The sequence below is a fragment of the Saccopteryx bilineata genome, chromosome 4 (assembly GCF_036850765.1).
Source record: "Saccopteryx bilineata isolate mSacBil1 chromosome 4, mSacBil1_pri_phased_curated, whole genome shotgun sequence".
NCBI lineage: Eukaryota > Metazoa > Chordata > Mammalia > Chiroptera > Emballonuridae > Saccopteryx > Saccopteryx bilineata.
In genome coordinates this window covers 2,749,374-2,774,600 of record NC_089493.1, presented here as the reverse complement: position 1 = coordinate 2,774,600, position 25,227 = coordinate 2,749,374, and the positions used below count along the sequence as shown (strand labels likewise).

General features: G+C 47.7%; 1 protein-coding gene across 1 annotated transcript in view; it reads left to right on the top strand.

Annotated features, from left to right (window-relative positions):
• TDRD9 (tudor domain containing 9) overlaps positions 1 to 25,227 on the top strand; it is a 94,037-nt gene that overhangs the window by 21,221 nt on the left and 47,589 nt on the right. Inside the window, exons 4-12 of the mRNA XM_066276422.1 lie at positions 551 to 772; positions 1,820 to 1,942; positions 3,201 to 3,281; positions 6,568 to 6,732; positions 10,643 to 10,746; positions 22,215 to 22,279; positions 22,904 to 22,958; positions 23,117 to 23,201; positions 24,378 to 24,435. Of these exons, the coding sequence (XP_066132519.1) occupies positions 551 to 772; positions 1,820 to 1,942; positions 3,201 to 3,281; positions 6,568 to 6,732; positions 10,643 to 10,746; positions 22,215 to 22,279; positions 22,904 to 22,958; positions 23,117 to 23,201; positions 24,378 to 24,435 (958 nt within the window). The remainder of the gene's footprint in view (positions 1 to 550; positions 773 to 1,819; positions 1,943 to 3,200; positions 3,282 to 6,567; positions 6,733 to 10,642; positions 10,747 to 22,214; positions 22,280 to 22,903; positions 22,959 to 23,116; positions 23,202 to 24,377; positions 24,436 to 25,227) is intronic.

Below are 25,227 nucleotides of genomic sequence, written 5' to 3'. Positions count from 1 at the left end.
CCAAAGACATGAGCTCACTGCAGTCCAGGGTGGCGCAGGAGCTGGTGTTCAAGTGCCTCTTGTGGACTGTCAGCGGCAGTGACGAAGCTGGTTGTTTAAACATGTGACTGAAGAGTTTCAAATGGAATTTTAAAACCACTTGAGTGTGGTAACAGCTGTGTTTTCATGTTTTTCTCTCTAGAATTTTATGTTTCTCACTAGAATTATTTAGAAACTTAAATATAATAGAAATTGAAGAGCTGTAGAAACCCCAGTTGGATGTTTTTATTTTTCTAGAAAGATGAAGAAGTTGAGACTAGAGAGCGGAAGCCGGCCTGGTTTTCCATAGCGAAGCCGTTGCTGTTCATAAGGGCCACACTGGTTTCAAACTTAGCGCATTGTAACCTTCTCGCTCTCTTGTGATGTTTAGGTGGTTATGAGTTTAACTTCTAAAGATGAAAGGAAAGTAAATCCTGAAAGTCTTCTCAAGATAAAGCTTTTGGTTCATAGGTAATACTTTGTGTCATTGCTAATTTTGAGGCAAGTTTGAAAGATGTTTTTTCAATTCTAGGTTATTTCTTTGATAGAAAGTAATTCTGTGGTGATTATTCATGGTACCACCGGCAGCGGGAAGAGCACCCAGCTGCCGCAGTACATCCTGGACCATTGCACCCAGCACTCTGCCTACTGCCACATCGCCGTCACCCAGCCGCGGAAGATCGGGGCCAGCAGCATGGCCAGGTGGATTAGCCGAGAGCGGGCCTGGACGCTGGGGGGCCTGGTGGGTTACCAGGTGAGGAGGGCCAGAGAGAGCCACTTTTTCCTGTGTGTGTTGTGTCCCGTGTGACCTGATGGAAGGGTCCGATGATTTCCTGCTGGGAGTTCAAGTGAGTCCAGTGCCTATAGACCAGAACTGTGGCATAATTTAAACAATAAGAAAACTCTGAATTTATTTAAATTCTTTTCCCATTGATTTGAGAGAGAAGCATTGACTTGTTCCACTTAGTTGTGTGCTCATTCATTGCTTCTTTCTCTTTTTTTTTCTGTATTTTTCTGAAGTGAGAAGCAGGGAGGCAGAGAGACACCCGCATGCACTCGACCAGCGTCCACCCGGCATGCCCACCAGGGGGCGATGCTCTGTTGCAACTGGAGCCATTCTAGCGCCTGAGGTGGAGGCCATGGAGCCATCCTCAGCGCCTGGGCCAACTTTGCTCCAGTGGAGCCTTGGCTGCAGGAGGGGAAGAGAGAGACAGAGAGGAAGGAGAGGGAGTGGGGTGGAGAAGCAGATGGGCGCTTCTCCTGTGTGCCCTGGCTGGGAATCGAACCTGGGACTTCCACATGCTGGGCCGATGCTCTACCACTGAGCAAACTGGCCAGGGCCTGGGTGCTTCTCTTATGCAGGGGGATTAAACCCGCAACTTCCGCATGCTGGAATGGCTCTCTGTCCACTGAGTCACCAGCCAGGGCTGAATTTCTTGAAAATAATTTTAATTTCCTTCCCAGTTGAATAAGAAAGAAGTAAGAATTCTCAGGCTCATGGCTTTTATAATTTTAACCTTTTAATTATATTTTTGTATGGAGATGTCTTCATACACAATTGTCTTAATGTAAAAATGATATAGGCACTGTGACTAGATAAGCAAGCCCCTCCCACCCAAATATGGAAAAAAATCAGTGGAACTTTAGCTTTAATTTGACCTCTGTATTTTCTGTGATCCACAGTTGTACTTTTTTCTCTTTCTTACCTCCATGAAAAATAGAAATGGTCCTTTTTGGGAGTTAAGTACAGACATTTAAACCTGAAAACTTTCTGCTTTCCCTTTTCTTCCCCCAATTTTAGGTTGGGCTGGAGAAAATGGCCACGGAGGACACCAAGCTAATCTATATGACAACGGGCGTCCTGCTGCAGAAGATTGTTAGCGCCAAGAGTCTAGTGGAGTTCACACACATCTTCATCGATGAGGTGGGAGCTCCTGTCCTCACTGGCTCCGCCTGTGCTCATGTCCCAGCTCGCAGGGGACGCAGTGGGGGGCAGGCTTTCGTGCCTGCGCCCTCTGAGGGGTCCTTGGGTCAGGAGGGGGGGCAGGGCCATCCTGGAGACCTGGGGGAAGCCGGCTTGTGTCACATTAGAACTCCAGAGCAGATGTTGAGGGACAGTGCTGAGGAGAGGCCACTTTGGGCTTTCAGCGATGAGCGTCTTTCTTTCTCCTTCCCAGGTAAGAGGCTCTGGTGCTGGAGCCTGTGGGTGGACTAAATGAGACTTTATCATAGTGTTCTGCTAGAACTGCCACCCCTTGTCTCTGGACACTCGTCCCCTGGCGGCTGGTGCTTCCTTCTTTCCCTGCACTCCCCACACTCTGCTTCAGCGGGACTCAGGAGGGTGGTGGCACTGGGAAGACTGCCCCGAATTGTACCCAGGCCTGTCAGAGGAGGAGCAGAGGGCCTCTGCTTTCACATGCAGCAGTAATCTCTCCATGGTTACAGAAGTGTTGCGCAGTACAGTCTTACTGTCCCGTGTGTCACAGTGTCCTGACCAAGCGATAGGAAAAGTCTGATGTCCTGGTTCTCTGCCAAGGCAGGCCAGGGTGGCTGGGTTGACGCTGGGTCCTCGGGTGGCGCAGCCCGACGGCCTCTGTGTGAGCAGGGCCAGGAAGCAGCGGCAGTCCCCGAGAGCTCTGCAGCTCTCCTCACTGAGCCGGCTTCTCGGCCGGCCTGCCCAGCTGCGGACCCTCAGTCCTGCGAGGCGGGGGACACGTCCTGTCAGGCCGTGCACTGATATCCTGGGGGAGCTCCCACCCTGCACCCCTTCACTGGCGTTACAGTGGAACTTGTGGCCTGCAGAGGTGTGAGGGTGGTGCAGTGCTTCTCCATGCTGGGGATAGCTGGGGATGATTCTAGTTGTCACCGAGACCTGGGGGCACTGCTGGCATTGAGTGGACAGGGCCAAGGATGCTCAACATCACTCTGCCCAAATGCCAGTTGGGTCTGAAAGAGAAACACTTGAGGACAGGAACCCACATGGCCTCTTTTAGGCTCTCTGGTTTGTGGGTCCCTGGTCTTTGCTTCCTCTTAGCCAGCACTGACACCACGAGTGACAGCAGTCCCTGAGGAAGCGCATTTAGTGGAGAGAGCTCACACACCTCTGACCGCCCTTCCCTGTTCATTCAGCAGTGATGGGGGCGCTGCTGACGCCACGTGGGGGTGCCCTTCTCATGTTGTAGGTGCACGAGCGCACGGAGGAGATGGACTTCCTGCTGCTGGTAGTCCGCAAGCTTCTAAGAACAAATTCCCGTTTTGTGAAGGTAAACTTGATCTCATGAATAACAGAAGTAGTTAGGGTTAAGCCTTACTGTTTAGTTTTGTTTCTCTTTGTTTTAACATTGACAGTGACTTAAAATTTACTGTCCTGTGTAGTACTCTAGATCTTACTGGTAAGCCGGCTAGAGGGCATACTCTTAGGGTCAGAGTATGCAGTACTATTTGGTGGTTATGTTGCATTGAATTGTAAAACTTTCTCCAGCCTGTAGAGAATGATCTCATGAAGTGTTAGAGCACCACCCTTGGTTGAATAAGCACCACAGTATAAAGGTATGTAAATGTGTCTGCAGCCCCTGGTTTGGAAGCATCTTGAAAGCACACGGGAGTGTGAGAACAGTTAGATGCACTAGTGCAGGGGTCCCCAAACTACGGTCCTCGGGCCGCAGGCGGCCCCCGGAGGCCATTTTTCCGGCCCCCCGCCGCACTTCTGGAAGGGGTACCTCTTTCATTGGTGGTCAGTGAGAGGAGCATAGTTCCCATTGAAATACTGGTCAGTTTGTTGATTTAAATTTACTTGTTCTTTATTTTAAATATTGTATTTGTTCCCGTTTTGTTTTTTTACTTTAAAATAAGATATGTGCAGTGTGCATAGGGATTTGTTCATAGTTTTTTTTATAGTCCGCCCTCCAGTGGTCTGAGGGACAGTGAACTGGCCCCCTGTGTAAAAAGTTTGGGGACCCCTGCACTAATGTTTTAGAGTTAAGTGAAGAGTTAACGGAAAGTCCTGAGAATGGGAAGTGTTGCTTACATCTTATGTGAACAAAAAGGAAGGTGTGAGGGAGGCCACAGCGGTGCACGGTGTTAGTGATGACACGGTCTGGACTTGGGCCTGCCGGGTTTGCTGGCCGTGACAGAGGAGCGATGATGGTGCAGGGACTGTGAAAGGACTGACTGCCCACGGGAAGCAGGTGCTTTCCTTTTTTTAAATTTATTTTTATTTTTTTCTGAAGCTGGAAATGGGGAGAGACAGTCAGACATACTCCCGCATGCGCCTGACCGGGATCCACCCGGCACGCCCACCAGGGGCGACGCTCTGCCCCTCTGGGGCGTCGCTTTGCCGCAACCAGAGCCACTCTAGCGCCTGGGGCAGAGGCCAAGGAGCCATCCCCAGCGCCCGGGCCATCTTTGCTCCAGTGGAGCCTCGGCTGCGGGAGGGGAAGAGAGAGACAGAGAGGAAGGAGAGGGGGAGGGGTGGAGAAGCAGATGGGCGCTTCTCCTGTGTGCCCTGGTCGGGAATTGAACCCGGGACTCCTGCACGCCAGGCTGATGCTCTACCCCTGAGCCAACCGGCCAGGGCCAAGCAGGTGCTTTCTAAACTGTATTTTGTCTCCAAGTGTTTTTCCACTCCCCACCCCCACCGTGGGAACTGTCCCTTAGGTGTTCTCACGGCGGGGGGCTGACAGGCGGACACTGTCTTACTGCTTGAGGTGACTCTGCGGTGACGGGAGAGTCAGGCCATTACGCTCCTTTTGGAATTTTAACTTAAAGATGACATTAAAGATTGTTCAACATATCGGAGCATTTTGGGGACGGTCACTTTTAAGACCTCTTTTGTTTTTAGATAATAACTTGATTATTTTTTTTAAGTTTTCAGTAGTAAAGAGAGGAAAAAGTGTCATGGGTTTTCAAGGAGTTGCCCCTGCTGACTGGTGGCCGGGAATCTACCTGCCGTAGAAGTGGTTGGAGCCGGTCTCCCAGCGTCAGCACTTCCTCTCTCGTTTGCAGATACGGGAGCAGAGTCTTTTCTAAGGGCAGAGCCTCGGTAGGGTGTGTGTAGTGGGGCCGAGGAATCAGAAGTCAGGTTCTAGGTGGTTTTATAATCAGTTTTTTGAAACTCAAAAATTCTTTTTTAATTACTTTTTTAAAAGAACCTGACTGTTGGTGGCGCAGTGGATAAAGCATTGACCTGGGACGCTGAGGTCCCAGGTTTGAAACCCTGAGTTGCCCGCTTGAGTGTTGGCTCATCCGGCTTGAGTATGGGCTCATCTGGTTTGAGCGCAGGGTTGTTGGCTTGAGTGTGGGTCATAGACATGATCACTTTGGTCACTGCCTTGAGGCCAGGGTCGCTGGCTTGGCTGGTCCGGTCAAGGCACAAATAAGATAGCAATCAACGAACAACTAAAGTGCTGCAACTATGAGTTGATGCTTCTTATCTCTCTCCCTTCCTGTCGTCTCTCTCTCTGTGTGTCTTTCTCTTGCAAAAAAAAAAAAAAAAAAAAAAAAAAAAAGGGAGAGAGAGAGAGGGATCCAGGTGCCGGAACATGAGCAGGGCCTTCACACTAACCTGTGGACACCCCTGGCTCTGTCCACCCCCACTGCACCTGCTGGCACTGCTGGCTGACAGACTCAGGTGGGCCCCCTGCACAAGCAGGTGTCTGGCAGCTGCCAGCTGGTCTGTGTGAGGAGAGCTGAGCACCAGTGGGTGGGGAGCACGCATGAGGTGGGAGCTGGGACAAAGCTGGCTCTGCGCCCTGAGCCGTCTGAGCCGTCGAGGTTTGGGCTCACATTTCCATCACCTCCTGTGATGGGGTGTGTCCCTTTCCACCCTTAGGCCTGTCATCTCAGAGTGAGTTCTGGTCAACACAGTTTTTGCCATTTGTATTGAACGCTAAAGGGGAAAATACAGATACTTGGTTTACTCAGTAACTGTACTGATGGTGCCTACGTTTTACCTTTCCCCTAAGGGTTACATGACAGAATCCTGCCAGGAGCACGGGGTAGTCGGTAGCCAGCAAGCAGCTGTGTTAGCCCTTGGCCGGGCATTTGGAGGCTGGCGAGCGGTGGCACCCTCCGTGGTGTGCCCTGGGCTGCCTCTGGAGTCTGGGCTGCGTCTCCTCAGGACGCCGCAGTCCCCATGGCAGTCTGCTGGGTCCTGCAGCCCCTTGGCTGCTGCATGGCCGGGTCCGGCCATCCTGTCTTCCTCTTGCTGCTCACTCCCTCCTTGTCCTGGAAAGAATCTTCTCGCCACTTGCTCTGTTTTAAATTTTTTCTTTCTCTGATGCTGTTTCCTTTTAGGGGAAGGGTTATAGCTTTTTTTGGAAATACGTAGTTTCTCACTTGATAGAATAATTGGAGAGAAATAGTACAAGTTGGTATCCCCGAACATGCTTTGAAGGGCAGTGATGAGAGCCATGGTGGAGATTCAGTCAGCATGCTCTGTTAGCGTCTCAGAGACACACCGCAGAGGACGAGCCCTGAGTTTGCAGAGCGTTTTGTTCCCGTTCTCCCCATCCTCACTCCTCTGTCCCTCTCCCGGCCCTCACCCTGCAGGTCATTCTGATGTCTGCCACTATCAACTGCAAGGAGTTTGCCGATTACTTTGCCGTTCCGGTTCAGGACAAGGTGAACCCCGCGTACGTGTTTGAGGTGGCCGGGCAGCCCCACTCGATCGAGGAGTACTACCTCAATGACCTGGCGCACGTGCTGCACTGCAGGGTAGGCCACGCCGCAGGGCGCCCTGTAGGGGCTGGGGTGTGGAGGGTGCCCCGGACGGCTCTGTGGGGTTGGACTTGCATTAAAGATGCTTGTGATGTTAGAGTCAGCAGTCGCCCTGCTACAGTGAGCGGCTACTAGGCTTTACCTAATGTAGGAAGATAGGTTTTGTCAGATTATGTCAGAGGGAGGCCAGTGATGGCCATTAAAATGTAGTATTTTTCCCCCAACTTTTAAAATGACGGTAATTAAGAAGAACAGAAAAGTAAGAAGATTTTGTAGTACAAATTCTAGATCCACATCATGTAGGTCAGTGGTTAACTCTTTCGCACACCAGCACGAAATTTCTGGTGGACTGGCATGGGTCCATGGATTAGTGGTTGAAAACCACTGACCTGGATCTTCCAGTTAACACTGACACTTCAAATGCCAGAGTGGGGATGCTGGCACAGGTATGCAGCAAGCCCACCCTGCAGCTTGTGTGGACCACACAGGACTAGCCCAGGTGGCTTTCTCCGTCCCAGGGCCCAGGCTGCTCTGTCCCGCTCGGAGGCTCATGGGGCGGGGTAGGGGGTTGTCTCAGGCTTCCCTTACCTTGGGTGACTGAGTGTTTGGGAGGACTGCTCAGGGTCTCTGCAGTGTCCTGCTCTCGGGGTTGGCCTGTGCTTTTCTTCATGATTGGACTGGGCTTGTGGGCTTGGGGAGGAACCACAGAGGTGAAGTGCCACTTTGTCCCGTCACTTGTCACTTACCAGCTGGGCTTGTCGCTGACACTGTTGGCCTCCACCCCTGGGTCCTGTTTGTCAGGCCCCTCCCCCCACAGTGACATGACTGTCCCCCATTTTCTTTTGTGTTTGCTTGTTGTCTGTCACCCAGTATGGTGTCAGTAGGCTCAGGAGGGACATGTCTGTCCTTTCCTTCCAGTGCTCTTTGGAAATAAGTCACCAGGTGCAGTCCTTCCTCAGGGTGGAGGGAGAGAGCACGTGGACAGTTGGCATTTTCTAACCCATTTTGGAATGGGAGAGTAAGGGTTTCCTAGTCTCCCATCAGCCAGAGTCTCACTATTTCCCGTTGAAGTTTCTTTTGGGTCACGTGTCAAGACTCAGACATTGACAGGACGGCTGTGGACGGGTGAGGGTGGAGCTCAGGCCTGGGCACTTGCCCCCTGAGCCTGTGGGTTGTGATCAGCAGGCTAGAGAAAACGTCTTGTCATTGGGATGTGATAGTTGCTCAGTAAGTATTCCAGGGAATGAATATTCTAGACTTCACACACATTAATTTTAAGACGATGTCATACAGGTCCTGTTATGTAGTGTTCACCAGAGGACCCTTGTCACGGTCCCATTCCTGTTGTCCTCGCTCCCTTGGCCATCTGGCCTGGGCGCACTGTCTGCTGCCACCAGGGGACGGCCTGCCCTCTGGGACACCACCTTGCTGCTGTTTCACATGTCATCCCGCCACCTCCTGAGCGGCTTTGTCACTGTCCACTTCTTCTCCTTGCTTCACGAGCTCCTCTGTGTGTTTTCTTGTCCGCATTTCAACAGAACTGTGTCTGTTTCATCTTTAAAAGCCCCCCCCCCAAAAAAAAGCCCCTTGTAGAAAAATAAATAAATAAATAAATAAAAGCCCCTCGTAGGTCCCATGTTTCCCTGTAGCTTTTGCCAAACTTTGAACTCCCGGCGCCAACCCCTGCTCTCCCTGTTCTGTCACTCCCTGCCCTGCCTCTCAAGCCCCACTCCACTCAGCCAGCCTCCACTTGCCGAGCTCACCTGGGACCTCACTGCGCCCACAGATCTCCACCCTGAACTTGAACTTGCCTGACCCTGTAATATTCCACACTATTGGCCCCTTGCATTTCATTGAAGGTCACGCTGCCCTTGGGACTCACAGTGCCCTCCTGGTCTTTCTGTTGCCAACGCTGGCTGTCCTTTCAGTGTCCTGTGAAGAGTCCTTTTCATCTTTTTTTTTTTTAACTTTATATTACAAAAAAAACCCATGCTTAGACCAGTATGTAAGCCGTAACTATGCACCTGAGTGCCGGGGCACGACTTAGGAGATCTGGGGTCCTGCTCAGCTGTGCTTGGGCCCGTGCCCTGGCACTGGCCACTGGCCTCTGGCTTGCTGCTGACTCTCATTGGCCATCTGGCCTGGTGTGACAGTCTTATGGGCACGTGGCTGCTTGCAAGGCAGTCAGATCTCAGCCCAGGACAATTCCGCTCACTCCACCTGTGGGCATGACAGAGCTCCCTCTGCTTTCCTTGTCCTGCTCCCTGCTCCATTTCGTCACAGCGCTGCACGCCACTCATCTGCCTGTCTGTCCTCTGACTAAGCAGGGTGTTCTCCTGGTTTCCGTATACAGAGGGGCCCACGACCCACGTGCATCCTTTGTCACCGTGTCAAGGCCGGAACAGAGACAGCATGACTGTGTTTGGTGTCTTAGCTACGTATCTACAGTGTTCTCTGTGCTTGGATTCCAGAACCCAGTGAAATAACCTGTGAATCGATGACATGCTTTTCCATGGCTTATTTGTTGGAGAACAATTCTAGATGGGTTTGGATGACATGGTTGGAGTTTGCAAAAACTATCGTTTCTATTTCTTTTTGTACAGTGTATTATGATAAATACTGATTATTGTTTGGATAAAGTATAAAACTAAGGTAAAGGTTGACACCAAAAATGGACTTATTAGACATGCTTTTTCAGAAGTATTGAATAATTGCTGAGTTATATAGAAGTTGGGGAAAATGTTTGCATCTGTGGTAAAGTCTCATCCCCTGAAGGGCTCTTCTGAGGTGTCCTTTACAGAATCAGGTGTGACATCTTATAGTGTGTGGTCAGTAAAATTATTAAAAACAAAGTTTTCTTACTCTTGGTAGAAAAAACTCAGTAAAATAGGTTTTATGAAAGTCATGGCATAACTGTCATCCTGAGATTGTAGAGAGACTCAAAGCAGGATTGTCAGCTCACTAGGGTCTGCTGCTGACAGGTGGCTGCAGGGCAGTCAGCTGTGACCTGGGCATAGCGACCCAAACCTGGGTCACAGATGGTGACACAGTGATGTTATTGTGAATTGGCTAGGGCAGGTGGGGTGTTTCCCTTTCCCGGGACTTGGCATTTTTAAGGACTACTTGCCACACATGACGAGGTTAACATCTTGGGACTCCTGGAGGTGGGGTTTGACAGGAGGCAACAGCACTGACTCTGGGGTCACACACTCGCCTAGGCTATATAGACGTTTTGGACAACTTACTCTGTCTTTAAAGAGATTTCCTGCCAGACACTTCTTTTTTTTTTTTTTTTTCTTTTTTCTTTTTGCATTTTTCCGAAGCTGGAAACGGGGATGCAGTCAGACAGACTCCCGCATGCACCCGACCGGGATCCACCTGGCACGCCCACCAGGGGGCGATGCTCTGCCCATCTGGGGCGTTGCTCTGTTGCGACCAGGGCCATTCTAGCGCCTGAGGTGGAGACCATGGAGCCATCCCCAGCGCCCGGGCCATCTTTGCTCCAATGGAGCCTCAGCTGCGGGAGGGGAAGAGAGACAGAGAGGAAGGAGAGGGGGAGGGGTGGAGAAGCAGATGGGCGCGTCTCCTGTGTGCCCTGGTCAGGAATTGAACCCAGGACTCCTGCACGCCAGGCCGACGCTCTACCACTGAGCCAACCAGCCAGGGTCAGACACTTCACTTCAGTGTTCAGCCTGGACCTCACCCCTGCTCTAGGGATGAGCCCGGGAGTGTCCCAGTGCATTCTGTGTGTGTGTGAGAGACACTCAGCAAGAGCTCAGATACTGGCAGCAAGTGTTGGACTTTCCTTTGGGGTGTTTGTCACAGTGACGTGCTGACTGGAGAGCCGCCATCCCATCCCGATTCCCTAGTGACCTGCTTGGTATTCCAGCCCTTCTTCCTGTTCCAGCTGTCTCCACACGTCCTGGAGGACCCGGTGATAAGTAAGGACATGTACGAAGTTGCTGTCTCCCTCGTTCAGATGTTCGACGACATGGATGCAAAAGAGAGCAGGTAAGGGGCATTTGGCTGGTGGTGCGCTCAGACTGCTCGGCCGGAGGTTTTGTGTTTTTATAATGTTAGGAGTTACCTGTTGAGACTTTCTCCAGTAGTTACTCTATACATTTAAAAATAAAGTTAGTATCTTTCATCTGCCCTGTGGTGGCACAGTGGATAGAGTGTCGACTTGGAGTGCTGAGGTTGCTGGTTTGAAACCCCAGGCTTGCCCCATCAAGGCACACATAAGAAGCAACTACTCTGAGTTGATACTTCCTCCTACCACATTTCTCTCTCTAAAAAAAATCAATCAGCCTGACCAGGCAGTAGCACAGTGGATAGAGCATCGGACTGGGATATGGAAGGACCCAGGTTTAAGACCCCGAGGTTGCAAGTTTGAGTGTGGGCTCATCTGGCTTGAGCAAAAAAAAAAGCTCACCAGCTTGAACCCAAGGTCACTCAGCAAGGGGTGACTCAGTCTGCTGTAGCCCCACGGTCAAGGCAAATATGAGAAAGCAATCAATGAGCAACTAAAGTGCCACAATGAAAAACTGATGATTGATGCTTCTCATCTCTCTTTGTTCCTGTCTGTCTGTCCCTATCGATCCCTCTCTGACTCTCTGTCCCTGTAAAAAAAAAAAAAAAAAAAAAAATCTAATCTTTAAAAAAAACATCTTGCAAATTTTTCACTGTATATTTCCATCTTAAAGTATTTAAGACCATGCCAAGTAAAGTTTTAGGACTGACCATTTTGAAAGCTAGAGCCACAGCCTGTAAACAGTTTTCCAGACCTGCAGCGGGCTGTTTCCCGCAGCCGCGAGGACAGACTGGAGACAGTGCTTCTCTCCGTTGTTTCCATCTCTTACAAAGTAGGTTCCCGACCCGAGTCTCCTATTGTTCAGACGTGCGCTCACTCAGCTGTCCTGTTGGAACCGGGAGCACATTTCCCTTAGAAACAATTTTAGGTTGTAAGCGGTGGTCAGAGTCTGTCGTTTTTACAGCAGAATGCTGTATTCTGAAACTTTTCTCAGCTCACACGTGTAGTCTGTGCATCAGAGCAGTGGATGATGAGCATGTGGCTCTCACCTCCCGTGGCTGGGGTTCCATCCCCATGGGCTATGGAGGCACTCACATCTGTCTGCTCCTTTTGCTGTCACCAGTTGTGAAAGGTAGACAGACTGCGCCCTTCTGGAAACTCCTAGGACAAGGGACCTTACTCCAGTCACTCCTCCAACTCTGTGCAGGTGACTAGTTTAGCTCTGTTTTAAAACTCTGAGTTTTCATTAATTTATTTTTATTTTTTAAGTGAGAGGAGGGGAGATAGTGAGACAGACTCCTGCATGTGCCCTGACCGGGATCCACCCAGCAACTCCTGTCTCGGGCCGATGCTGGAATCAGCAGAGCTATCCTCAGTACCTGAGGCCGGCTCTTGAACCAATCGAGCCACTGGTTGTGGGAAGGGAAGAGAGAAAGAAAGGGGAGAGGGAGGGTGGAGAATCAGATGGGCGCTTCTCCTGTGTGCCCTCACTGGGTATTAAACCTGAGACTTCCACATGCAGGGCTGACACTCTACTACTGAGCCAACTGGCCAGGGCCACCAGTTTTTTATTTTGATGATTAATTGTCCAAAATTAGGCCCGGGGTGGGGGGGCTTTGAAAGCTGGCTCCTGTGTCGTTTGATACCTGGTGTTCTCTTGCTTTGGGCTCAAGGTATCCTTTCTCAGCAGTAGATTGGGGGTCAGTTTTGTTGATCTTTTCAAATAACTGGGGTTTGCCTCAGGTGTCTGCCAGGTTTGCAAGGGAAGGTTTTCATTTCCCACAAAGTAAAATGCTGACAGGCATGGGGGTGGGGCGGTGAGTGGACATGCTGAGATCTTGTTTCTGCAAAAGTGCTTCCTAACGGTCTGGACTCCTTAGAGTGTGCCGCGGACCAACGCGGCTAATAATTCTGGGTTCTGAGGGAGAACGGTGCAGAATTAAGAAAATAGACTCACTGAGAAAAGAGGATGGGATCAGGAGGCCTCCTCAATACTGATGGCAATATCTGAGAGTGCAATAGCCCCCAGTTTGCTTTATTATATAGCCATATGCAAATAAGGAAATCTTTGATACAAAGTCACACATCTGAGGCAAAAACAGGAACTCTCTTAAGGCATAAACAGGAATTCCTCCACTATGCATAGGTGAAATCAACCAACATCTGAACAAACAAAGGGTGAGAGGAAGAGCATGTAAATTGCTTCCAGCAACTTAAGCAAGGAAGTGAATTGGGGCTATGGGATGAGTGCAAATACTCAGCTTCTTAGCCAATATGGAGGTGGGGGGGGGGAGAGAGAACAGCCTTTTGCTAAGCCTTGAACTTATAAAGGCTTTTTGGCACTTGCAGTCTACCACATATTCTCCTTTTTTATTTTTAATTGTGTGCTGAGATTTGCATTCATCTGATTTTCTAGTTTCCCAGATTCTAATTCAGAGGCAGACTGAAAAAATACAGAATAAACACAAAATTAGTTTGCTAATGCTAACAGATATCCAAACAAGTATTCTAATACATTAAAGGGATTAAAGCCTTTTAAATTATCAAGCAAATTTTTAGCTAATACAGCAGGATCTATAATAAGTTTTTGCTGTTTTAAATGTCCTTATTATGTTAATATAATTTCACCAAGTCCATGTTGGCACCATCATCATTCCACATCCCTGCAGATGCAACCCAACCCCACTTCAGTTCCATTGAACTGTCACAAGGAGCAGGAGTTCAGGAAATACATTCAGGAAAAGTCTAGGAGTCCAGGAACACATCCAGGAAAAGTCCACATGGCACTGGAATTGTCACATTTCTACACTTTGCAGCTAGTGTCCCAAGTCCCAGTGACCACTGCTTCTAGCTGGTAACGATTCAGGTAGACTGGAAAAGCCATCTGCAGGCATGTGTGGAAATGGAGCCCCTGTTTTCTTCAGCCTGGAGAGATGAGACCAGGGGGTCCTTTCCTGGAGTTTTGTAGCTGTGGAGGTGGTGAGGAGAACCTTGGGATACACTATGCTGGGTGGCAGAAGTAAATTCATCTAAATTAGGAGCAGGTCTCAGTCTAAGATAGGCATGGGGCATTGAGGCAAGAGGAGTAAAGGAGACAAAACAGCAGAAAATAGGACTATCAATACCCACAACAGAGATCTTTGAGGGATGAATAAAAACCTGAATATTCAGGCAAGACATAGTAAGTGGCCCTTGTGTCCATAAGAAATGAGATCAGTTTACCTGCTACTTGGAAGAAATAACCTAGACTCGTTCACAGAGATGTGAGATGGAGTTGACAGCCCTGGGCACCTGTAGCCTTCAGTGGCAAGTCCTAGCAAGCTGGGCAAGGTCACAGGTGGCTGGAGCAGGGCTGGAAGAGAACCCTCCCTTAGAGGAGTAAGGGGGCAGCTTACCTTCCAGTGTCCCTTTTTCCCTACAGCAAAGGCTTGTAAACCTGGCAGGCTTTAGCTCAATGACCTTCCTTTCCACTATTGAAGCAGGGCCCAGATGGAGTCCTATGAGGCCCCTTTGGGGAATTGGAGCCTTTAAGTGCATATGCCAAGAGCTGATATTTTACCTGATCTCTTTTGGGCTTTGTCTGCCTTTTGGTCATTATACACCTTAAAAGCCATGCTCAGAAGATCTCACTGAGGGGTTTGAGGGTCCTCATCCACCTACATAAACTTTTTCCGTATGTCTGGAGCTATTTGGAAAAAGACAAAACAGCATTATTGGCTGGATCAAATAAAAGCGGGTAGAAGTGTGCAGAAGAAAGAGGTTTGGCATCTCCTGTGCATCAGCATTCAAAAGAGATTTTTTAAAGTAAAAAGCATGATAAAGGTAGATTTGCAGGAGTTCCAGGATATGACTCTCTCCCCCATTTTTTTATATTATTTACAATTAACCTTTAAGCATTTGTTGAGCACACTTTATAATATTTTGACTTCGAAGATCGTAAGAGATACTTGTCTTATGTTAACTTCTAACAAAATATAGTAAATGCATTTTCAAGCAATATTCCCATACTTATTAAAACAGTTCCTTAACATTAATTAATAGGCAATTTATAGAGTATATATTAAAGCTGGAAAGTTCCAGTGTGACTTTCATTATTTTCCTATAGTATAAAAATAAAAAAGACCTTTACACTTTTATTATGCAAATCTAGGCTGCTTCAAACTTTTCAGCTTACAGCTTGCAGCCTGGAGCAGCCTGGCTAAATTAGCAAGTCTTAGGGATCCATATTCCATTTTATTTAAATTTAAATGAGCATACTTTACTTATTCCAATTAAGATTATATATTTGTAGGGAAGAAATAATTTTATTTTTTCAATATTAGAGCTGGCATTTCCAAATTTTTGCATGCAAGAACTTAATTCAGGCCTTAAAAACAGATACATTTAGACATTAAACAAAGACTTCACATACAATTACACAAATCAAGAGTGAAACCCGGGATTTTAGAGATTAGAATGTGGCCTACTTGATCTTATGTAAGGCTATTTTAATAGGAACGTAATAAGGATAAATACCAAACAGAAATCTTCTCTCAAAAAAATCTCAAAATGGCCTGACTAGGCGGTGGTGCGGTGGATAGAGTGTCGGAGTGGGATGCAGAAGGTCCCAGGTTCGAGACCCTGAGGTCGCCAGCTTGAGCGCGGGCTCATCTGGCTTGAGCAAAAAGCTCACCAGCTTGGAACCAAGGTTGCTGGCTCGAGCAAGGGGTTACTCAGTCTGCTGAAGGCCCGCGGTTGAGGCACATATGAGAAAGCAATCAATGAACAACTAAGGTGTTGCAATGAAAAACTGATGATTGATGCTTCTCATCTCTCTCCGTTTCTGTCTGTCTGTCCCTATCTATCCCTCTCTCTGACTCTCTCTGTCCCTGTAAAAAAAAAAAAAAAAAAATCTCAAGATGGCCATATGAGATTTCTGTTTAGCAACATCCAAACAGGTTCCCCCTTTGCCCTCTTTCTAGGCATGAAACAGGAAAGAAAGAAAATGATCTAAAACATTAAAGAAAATTAGATAATAATACAACTTTAAAAAGCATTCCAGTCTTCTAATCATTCTCAACAGAGAAAGGGATGAGAGCATAGTAAAATAAGCCTCATACAATTGCTCTTGTGAAGTGAGTCATCCAGAATCATGGTGTCTCACCAGTCATTCAGGAATCCACCAAGGAGCTTCAGCAGACCTAGGAAAAACACACACATATCCTCGACCCCATAGAGATCAGGGTCTGGCCCTTGCCAGATTCTTGTGAGCCGGTCCCTCCATCGCACTTCAGGGAAGGCTTTCCTTGTAGGATTCCAGAGTCTCTCAGCTGCTGAATGACCCTGTACATCAGTATTCAAAACAAAAGTAAAAAGAGCATGACAGAGAAGATTTGTGGGAGTTTGAGGGTATAAGTCCCTGTTCTTTATTTTTTTCCAATTGGTTTTTAAGTGTTTGATGTGCACGCTCTACAATGCCTTGACCCTGGGAATTGTAAGGAATTCCTGTCTTTAGGTCAAGTCCAAACGTCTGACAAAATGTAGTAAATGCTTTTCCTGCATATGCAGGAGCACTGTCGGTTTTAATCAGTTTAGGAAGTCCAGTAATAGAAAATGCATACAAACAATGAGCTATAACATGCTTAGCAGCCTCTCCTGTTCTGGCAGAGGTTACTATAAATCTAGAATATGTATCCACTGTAACATGGACAAAGGACTGTTTGCCAAATGAAGGTATCTGAGTAACATCCATTTGCCAACGTTGTCCTGGTAGGAATCCTCGAAGGTTAACTCCAAATGAAGGGATAGATTGTAGTATAGGACACCTTGGACAGGATTTCCCAATCTGCCGTGCTGCTTCCCGAGAAAGTTGAAACTGTTTACCTAGGGCTGCAGCATTCTGGTGATGAATAGTGTGAGACTGGATTGCTTGATCTGTCATGGTTGCTCCAATAATTTTCTTTTGGGTAGTGTGATCAACAAGGGCATTCCCTTATGCCAAAGCTCCAGGGAGCATGGAATGAGCTTGAATATGTCCTATAAAACATGGAGCTGTATGTTGACGTATGAGTCTTTGAAGAAGGAGAAATTGCTGAAATAGTTCCTCATTAGCAGTTGTCCCTAAGACATTAGTCTCTATAGTGGAAACAACCATAAGTAAATATTTGCTGTCTGTATACAGATTAAAGGAGGAACATGGCAGATGCTGAAAAGTCATAATAATGGCATGTAATTCTACTCTTTGAGCTGATTTTAAGGAGACTGTTTCAGTATAAACTTGTCCATCGATTATTAAGCCTGCTATTCCTGAGCTGGATCTGTCAGTAAAGCCTGTAGGTGCTTCAGGAATGGGCTCATTAACAATTATCTTAGGAAATACTAATGTAGTAATTAATGAAAATTGAATTATTTTATCAGCTGGGTAGTGAGAATCAATTTGGCCTGTAAAATTTGCAAAGCCAATTTGCCATTTAGTGGAATTTTCCCAGAGCCATTGTTGATCCTTTGAAAAAGGAACAACAATAATTTGAGGCTCAAAACCTATAAACTGTAAGAGTCGCATGCGTCTCTTGATAATCAAGGAGGCGACAAGATCAAAATACAGAGATAAAACTTTCTTAGGAGTAACAGCTAACTGAATCCATTTAATAGGACCTGAAGCTTGCCACAATAGTCCTTTTGGAGTATAACTCGACAAATTAGTAAGGCAATTGATTCTTCAGGATTTATGCTTTTTAGTTGTGCTTGTTGCAAGGCTCTTTCTACAAGCTTTAAAACTTGCTGTCCCGCAGCTGTAAGTAGCCAAGGAGAAGCTGGTTCAGCCAAGCCTCAAAGAATATCAAAAAGTGGCTTCAGTTCCCTGGTAGTTAATTTCAAGGAAGGTCTAACCAGGCGTCCCCAAACTGCGGCCCCCTGAGGGCATTTATCCAGCCCCTGCCACACTTCCAGAAGGGGCACCTTTTTCATTGGTGGTCAATGAGAGGAGCACTGTATGTGGCAGCCCTCTAACGGTCTGAGGGACAGTGAACTGGCCCCCTGTGTAAAAAGTTTGGGGATGCCTAGAAGCCAATTAATATTTCCTAATAATTTCTGGGGAAATCATTTAAAGTTTGCAAATGATCTGTCCTGATTTCTAGTTTTTGTGGAGGAATTTGTTGTCCCTCAATAATTTGTCCTAAATAAGAGAAAGGTAAAGATTGCTGTACCTTTTTTCAGGAGCTATATAAAGTCCTGATTCTTTCAAAGAATATTCTAGTTGTTGCAAAATCATCAACACAGTGTCTTTATCTGGATGAGCAATAAGAATATCGTCCATATAATGAATTATGTACGCCTTAGGGTGCTGCCTTCATACTGGAGAGATAGCTTGAGCAACATATTTTCCTCATACCAATCCGACTCTTTTTTTTTTTTTTTTTTTTTTTTTTTACAGAGACAGAGAGAGAGAGAGGGATAGACAGATAGGAACTGAGAGATGAGAAGCATCAATCATTAGTTTTTCGTTGCGCGTTGCGACTTCTTAGTTGTTCATTGATTGCTTTCTCATATGTGCCTTGACCGCGGGCCTTCAGCAGACTGAGTAACCCCTTGCTGGAGCCAGCGCCCCTGGGTCCAAGCTGGTGAGCTTTTGCTCAAGCCAGATGAGCCCGTGCTCAAGCTTGCAACCTCGGGGTCTCGAACCTGGGTCCTTCCACATCCCAGTCCAACGCTCTATCCACTGCGCCACCGCCTGGTCGGGCCCAATCCGACTCTTTACCCCCTGCGCCACCGCCTGGTCAGAGCAACATATTTTTGGCACAAGGTAGGACTGTTAGCCATACCTTGAGGCAAAACTCTCCACTGGTATATCTCCGTTGAAGCCTTGAAATTAAGTGAAGGAACACTGAATGCAAAACGCTTGCAATCATGAGGGCTTAAATGAATAGTAAAAAAGCAATCGTTCAGGTCAATAATTACAAGGTGATAATTCCATGGAATGGCAGTAGGAGAAGGGAGTCCTAGCTGGAGAGGACACATAATTTCCATAGTCTTATTTATTGCTCTCAAATCTTGTAATAGTCTCCAGTTTCCTGATTTCTTTTTAATAACAAATATAGGCGTATTCCATGGGTTATTAGCAGGTTCAATGTGCCCAAGCTGTAACTGCTCTTGTACCAATCAAGCAGCTGCCCTAAGTTTCTCTTGAGGAAGGGGCCATTGGTCTACCCATACAGGATTATCTGATTTCCAAGTAATTGGGTCGGCACAATGCATTATTGGGGTAGCAGGAGCTACCAAGGCCTCTATGCTAAATTTTGATATCCTAATCCATGCCTTCTGGTATTGGGTGCCACTTTATGGGGGTGAGAATTCCCTGCTGTTCTTTCCCTAGTCCCTTAGTGGGCAAAAATTCCTGATCAATCATTTGAGTACTGACTAAACCATTAGGACTGACAAGCAACGCTCCCATATTTTTCAAAACATCTTTACCCCACAAATTAACTGGCAATCCAGAGAGCACATAGGCTTAAAAGAATCCAGAATGACCTTCTTTATCTTCCCATTGTAAAAAACTAGAGCTTTGTTGAAGGGATTTACTCTGCCCTATACCTTGTAGTTCTGTGGCTGCTTCATGAGTGGGCCAAGAAGGAGGCCATGTAGCTTAGCAATAACAGGTACATCAGCTCCAGTATTTAGAAGTCCTTTAAATTTATGCCCTTGTATTGTTAGCTCCATTTCAGGGCTTTCCTGACCTATTTTGAATCCAATAGGCAGCATCAGTGGAGCCAAATCCTTGATTCTCTCGGGGTCCTTTTTGCAGGCTTTGGCCTTGTCTTAAAAGAGGTAAGAGGATTAATTGAGCAATTTTCATGTCAGGGGAGATAGTGACTATATTCCTCAGAGTGTGAGCCATTACTTTAATTTCCCCTGTATAATCTGAGTCTATTACTCCAGGAAGAACAGAGAATTCTCTCATATTTAAACTACTTCTGCTTAACAATAGTCCTACTGTGTTACTGGGAAGTGGCCCCAAAATTCCAGTGGGTATAGCTTGAGGTCCCATCTCTGGAGTTAATACGAATTGGGAGGTGGGACTGAGGTCCAGTCCTGCGCTGCCTGCTGTTGCCCGGGATAGTTGGGCAATGTTTGGCCTGCTGGAATCAGGGTTTGCTGAGGAAACACCGACATCGCCCCTATTGTTTGATGGGGCCGGGGAGGGCCCCATTGTCCGTTTCCCTGAATTACTTGCCTTCCGGTAGTATATTTAGTCCTACACTCATTCGCCCAATGTTTCCCTCTCCTACAACGTGGGCAGAGGTCCGGAGCCTTAAGGGCTGGCTCTTTTTGAGGGAGAAGCTGAGACTGATATCCAGGGGGAGCAGGGCAGTTTCTAGCAAAATACCCCAAATCCCCACATTGGAAGCAATATCCACGGGCAGAAGTACTTCCCTGACCTTCCTTCTTTTGTTTGTTCTGCCCTTTATTAAAGCATCGTCCTGGAAATCTTGCCTTAATGCCTGTAGTAAAAGCAAGACCTTGCATGTATGAAGTCCCAACATCGGCGCATATTCTATATAGTCCTCTATATCTCCCTTCTTGCGGTGAGGCCGAAGTGCAGCCTGACAAGCAGAGTTAGCATTTTCATAGGCTAATTGTTTTATTAAACTCTTCCCACATTTTTATCCTCTACTATTCTTCGACTGCTTGAATTAGCCTTGAAACAAATTCTTGAAATCGCTCGTCTGCGCCTTGTCGAATTTTACCAAATTCTTCTGTTTTGGCCCCTGGAGTAGGCAGGCATTTCTATGCCTTTGTGGCTGTCTGATTAATTATATTACAAGTAGTTAGTTAATACTCTAATTGAGTTGCCATAGGGGCATATTGTCCTTCTCCAGTTAACGTATCTACAGTAGCAGCGATCTCCTCTTGCTGATTTTTCTCATCCTGCTCCATGGCCTTTTCATGAAAGTCTGACTTCCACAGCAAATAATCACCCCGGAGAGACAAGCATGAGCAATCACCTTCCAGTCATTTGGGGGAAGAGCCTTTGCACTAATAGTATCTAATAAACCAAGTGAAAAAGGGGCAGTAGGCCCATACTGAGCACAAGCAAGTTTAAATTCTTTCAGAGTTCTAACAGGTACAGGTTCATGTTCTCACACTAGTTTCCCCTCATAGTCCTGTTTTTCTACAACAGGAAAACAGGTAAGGCCATTTATTGTTTTCCCTACATTTCAAGCCTGGTCTATAGATTGTTGGAGAGGGGATTTCCCAGATTTTGAGCTATAGACTCCGGAATCAGCCCGATAAGGGTACGGAGAAGCAGAGGGTTGAACGTAGGAAGGACCGAGGGCAGCGGAGGCCCCGCGGCTAAGGCAGCCATAGACACGAAATTTTTATCCCTCAAGTCATCCTCAGACTCCAAGTTGTTCTCGTATTCACATCTCTCAGTTTCCAGCTCACCCTGATACTTTTCAGACAACGATTTGTCCTCATACAGAAACATTTCTACAAAAAGGTCCCTTATTTTTTATCCTAGCTGTCCCATAATCTATTACTCCCAACTATACTCTTCCCAAAAACTCACTGTGCACACTTGGGGAGTTCCAACACCTGCCTTTAGTTTAGTTTCTCGTACCCGGGCCCCACGTTGGGTGCTGCTTGCTGCGGACCAGCGCAGCTAGTAGTTCTGGGTCCTGAGAATGGTGTGGAATTAAAAAAATAGACTCACTGAGGAAAAAGGATGGGATCGGGAGGCCTCCTCAATGCTGATGGCAATATCTGAGAGTGCAATACCCCCAGTTTGCTTTATTATATAGCCATATGCAAATAAGGAAATCTTTGATACAAAGTCACACATCTGAGGCAAAAACAGGAACTCTCTTCAGGCATAAACAGGGATCCCCCCACTATGCATAAGTGAAATCAACCAACATCTGAACAAACAAAGGGTGAGAGGAAGGGCATGTAAAATGCTTCCAGCAACTTAAGCAAGCAAGTGAATTGGGGCTATGGGATGAGTGCAAATACTCAGCTTCATAGCCAATATGGAGGTGGGGCGGGGGAGAAGTTAGCCTTTTGCTAAACCTCGAATTTACAGAGGCTTTTTGCCACTTATAGTCTACCACATGTATGTTAAATGTTTTGTATTTGAGTTTCTGGAGTATAATAGCTAAATTTCAAGGAAAAATAGAAAAAAGATTTATTTTATTGTGTTAACATGGTTTTGGGTGTCTTACTACTCCCAAGGAAAACTTTTACAGATAGTTTCTATAGGAGAAAATAATTGGAATCAAGAGGCTTAGAGTCCCTCTGAGTTTGGGGCCTTGGGCCTTATCCTTGGGACTCTGCGTTTCCTGACCTCAGAAAAAGGAGTTATATTGCATGGTCACAGGAGCTGTTAAGCCCGGAAGCTGCAGCATGAGGGCTCGGGAGCAGCAGCGGCTGCCTGTGCCCTAGTGACTGCTTGTATGCCTCCTGTCTTCCACAGGAACCAGACCGGCGCGGGGGCCCAGTGTGTGTGGGAGCGGAGCAGTGTGTTGGTGTTCCTGCCAGGTGAGTGCCCGCCTTCATGACTTGGAGTTACGATGCCTGAATGGGCTCAGTGTGTTGTCTAGCACCTGTTATGAAGAAGGGACTTCTCTGTGTAGGCTTATTCTTTCTAGACCCTGAGATCGTGAGCAAGTGTGAGCTTCGGTTTTGCTGGTCCTCATCCTTGGCTTGGGGCTGCGTCACCTCTGGCTGTGTCTCCATTGTCATGTGGCATCCTGTCTCTCTTCTTTTTAAATATTTAATAGTAATAATTTTTTATAGTAGTAATAGCTAATACTTTAAAAGTATTTTTTGGTTGTAAAATTTTTCATGCTTGGAGGAAATCAGGAAAACCAGTGGGAGAAAACAGAAAGAGAAGCTGCTCCCAGGGCCAGCATGCCCAGGCAGCCGCCGCTGTAGACGGGACACATGGGAAGAACCTTGTTTTCTCACCCCTTAGGGTGTCTGGTCGCCAGTGCCGCCATCTGGTTTCCCTTCTCATCCTGCTGTGCTTAGGCCAAGAGGGTAAAGAAGGGAGTGAAATGAGGGGCAGGGCCTGCTTTGAAAAAGATGTCACTGTCATTGCAAGGTTGGTTTTCAGCAATAAATACAAGTCTTTCTCTTCCCTCCCCTTTTCTTCTTTCCTAGGTCTGAGTGAAATAAACTATATGCACGAACTTCTCACCAACATGATTCAGAAAAGGTGTGTTTAAATGGTGCTGCTGAGTTCTTACTTGTAAGCAGCTGTATTGTTTCTGCCTTAGATAATTTTAATCATTGCAATGAACAGTTGTTCATTTTGTATGTCCTCATGTGTACCTGTGCCTCATGGATGTTGTATTCCATCCTGCTGTTTCTTAGGCTGCAGGTGTATCCCCTGCACTCAAGTGTGACTCTGGAGGAGCAGAACAATGTGTTTCTGAGCCCAGTCCCTGGGTACAGGAAGGTAGGGGATGTGGGTGCCTCTGTGGGCGAGGGCCCCCTGCGGGTGAGGGTGCTGGCGGCCTAGCCCCTGTGCCGGTGTGCTGTGGCAGAGTCAGCCTCCAGAGCTGGTGCCGGCCTGAGGCTCCAGGGCCGATTTACGATTGTCACTGATCTTCTAAGTCAGTTTGCTAGAGTTTTAGTTTCTGTTGACATTTTTCAAAGTGTGGGACTGCCCTGGTGTCCCTGCGCTGCTCTGGAGACTGGTGAGATTGCCCCTCTGTAGTTCTGGCTTAGGAGGGTTTCTCAGGTCATGCAGGGACGACAGGGTGGTCTCACCATAGCCCTCTGGAGTGGCTTACGGGGTGGGGCTCCCTGGGTTCCAGGGGTGTTCTGAGCCTCCGGGGCAGCTGAGACCTGCTGGCGACCCCCACTGCTCCAGCCGTGGCCCTCCCTCGGGTTCCAGCCTGGTCGCCCCTTCTGCCCCTGGGTTATTCTGGGACTCCTGCGAGTGACCCCCGGGGAGGAGGTGGGGCAGCACTGAGGTGCAGGGTGTGGAGTGTGTGGGCCTGGACAGGTGATGGGGGCTCTCACGCGTGCTGGGGTGACTCTGAGCAGGTCATGTCTCTAAGACTCCACTTTATCGTGGGAAGGCTGAGTCAATGATATTTGCTGTCAGAAAGGTGAATTACAGTGATTTATGCTTGTGCTTACATCATGGCACCTCAGTGCCTGACACAGGTGAGCGTGCAATAAAGGATGCTCACACCACGGTCAGGAGCTGCTGCTTACTGAGCACTGGGCTCAGGCCAGGCGCAGGTCTAAGCATTCACATTTATTACCTTGTGTGATCGTCACAGAAGCTCTGTGAGGGTAGGTGTCATCATCTCCATTGTACCTAGGAGAAGAACCAGGTAAGTCACTGGCCTGAGGTCCCACACTGTGGAGCAGAGCTGGGGTTCAGGGCAGGCTTGCCTGTTGAGGTTGCGCTACACTGACTTCTCCTCCCCACCCCCACCAAGACCCTTGATTAGTTGTGACATGGATACAATACAAAATGACGAACTTCAAAATTTTAGTCCAGTCTTTACCTGAAGAAGCTTTTAAATAATTTTTGAGTTTGAGTTTTTGTTTTTTTGACTTAGCCTATTGATTCCCACGTGTAGTAAGAACGTCAGATTCTTTTTTTGATGTTTGATAGATTATTCTGTCCACCAACATTGCAGAGAGTTCTGTCACAGTTCCAGATGTCAAGTACGGTAAGATATTTGTCTGTTTTCCTCCGACGTAAGCTGCAGTACCTGTAGCTTATTTGCCCAGAATTGTGGGAACAGGTCTCTGACGAGGTGACGTTGGAAAGGACTTGCTTGCAGGATGTGGAAAGCTGTGGTTCTGGCACAGGGACCAGTCTGAGGAGCTGCAGGAAGGTGGTGTGGCTGGGACAGACAGACAAGGGGCGATGGGTTGTCCTGGTACTGAGTGGCCCGGGTGCTGGGGAGGAGCCGTGAGCAGGAGACTTGAGCACGAGCCGTGCCCTCGGGAGACGTTCCGTGGAGCTGGGAAGAGAGGCAGTGAGTGAGACAAACGCAGACACGGTCAGTAGAGGTGTGCCTGAGAAGGAGGAGGGAGGCAGTGTTAGGACTAGAGATCAACACGTGGTTCAGTTCTGCTGAATACTCTAAAAAAATAAAAACCTTTGGCCTTTACTGAGGTGGAGAACTGTCCCATTGGAGAGTTCAGAGACTAAGAGTGATGTAACTAGTCCTTTATCACAGCCACTTGGGGTGAGACCTCACAGCACAGGAGAGAAGAGAGACGTGAGCTCCCCCCCCCCCACCCGGCTGGGTGGGATCACAGTCACAGGCGCAGTGGAAGACAAGATGCAGCCAGTTTTGGGTGGATTCTGAAGGCTCGGCAGAGGGTCTGACACAGGCTTGTGAGGGCCTCAAGGGTCACTGTTTGCGGACGGTCTGACAGGCTTGTGAGGGACTCGAGGGTGACTCTTGGCACCGTGGCCTCAAAACAGGGTGGAGGTTGGAGGGCCGGGTGCA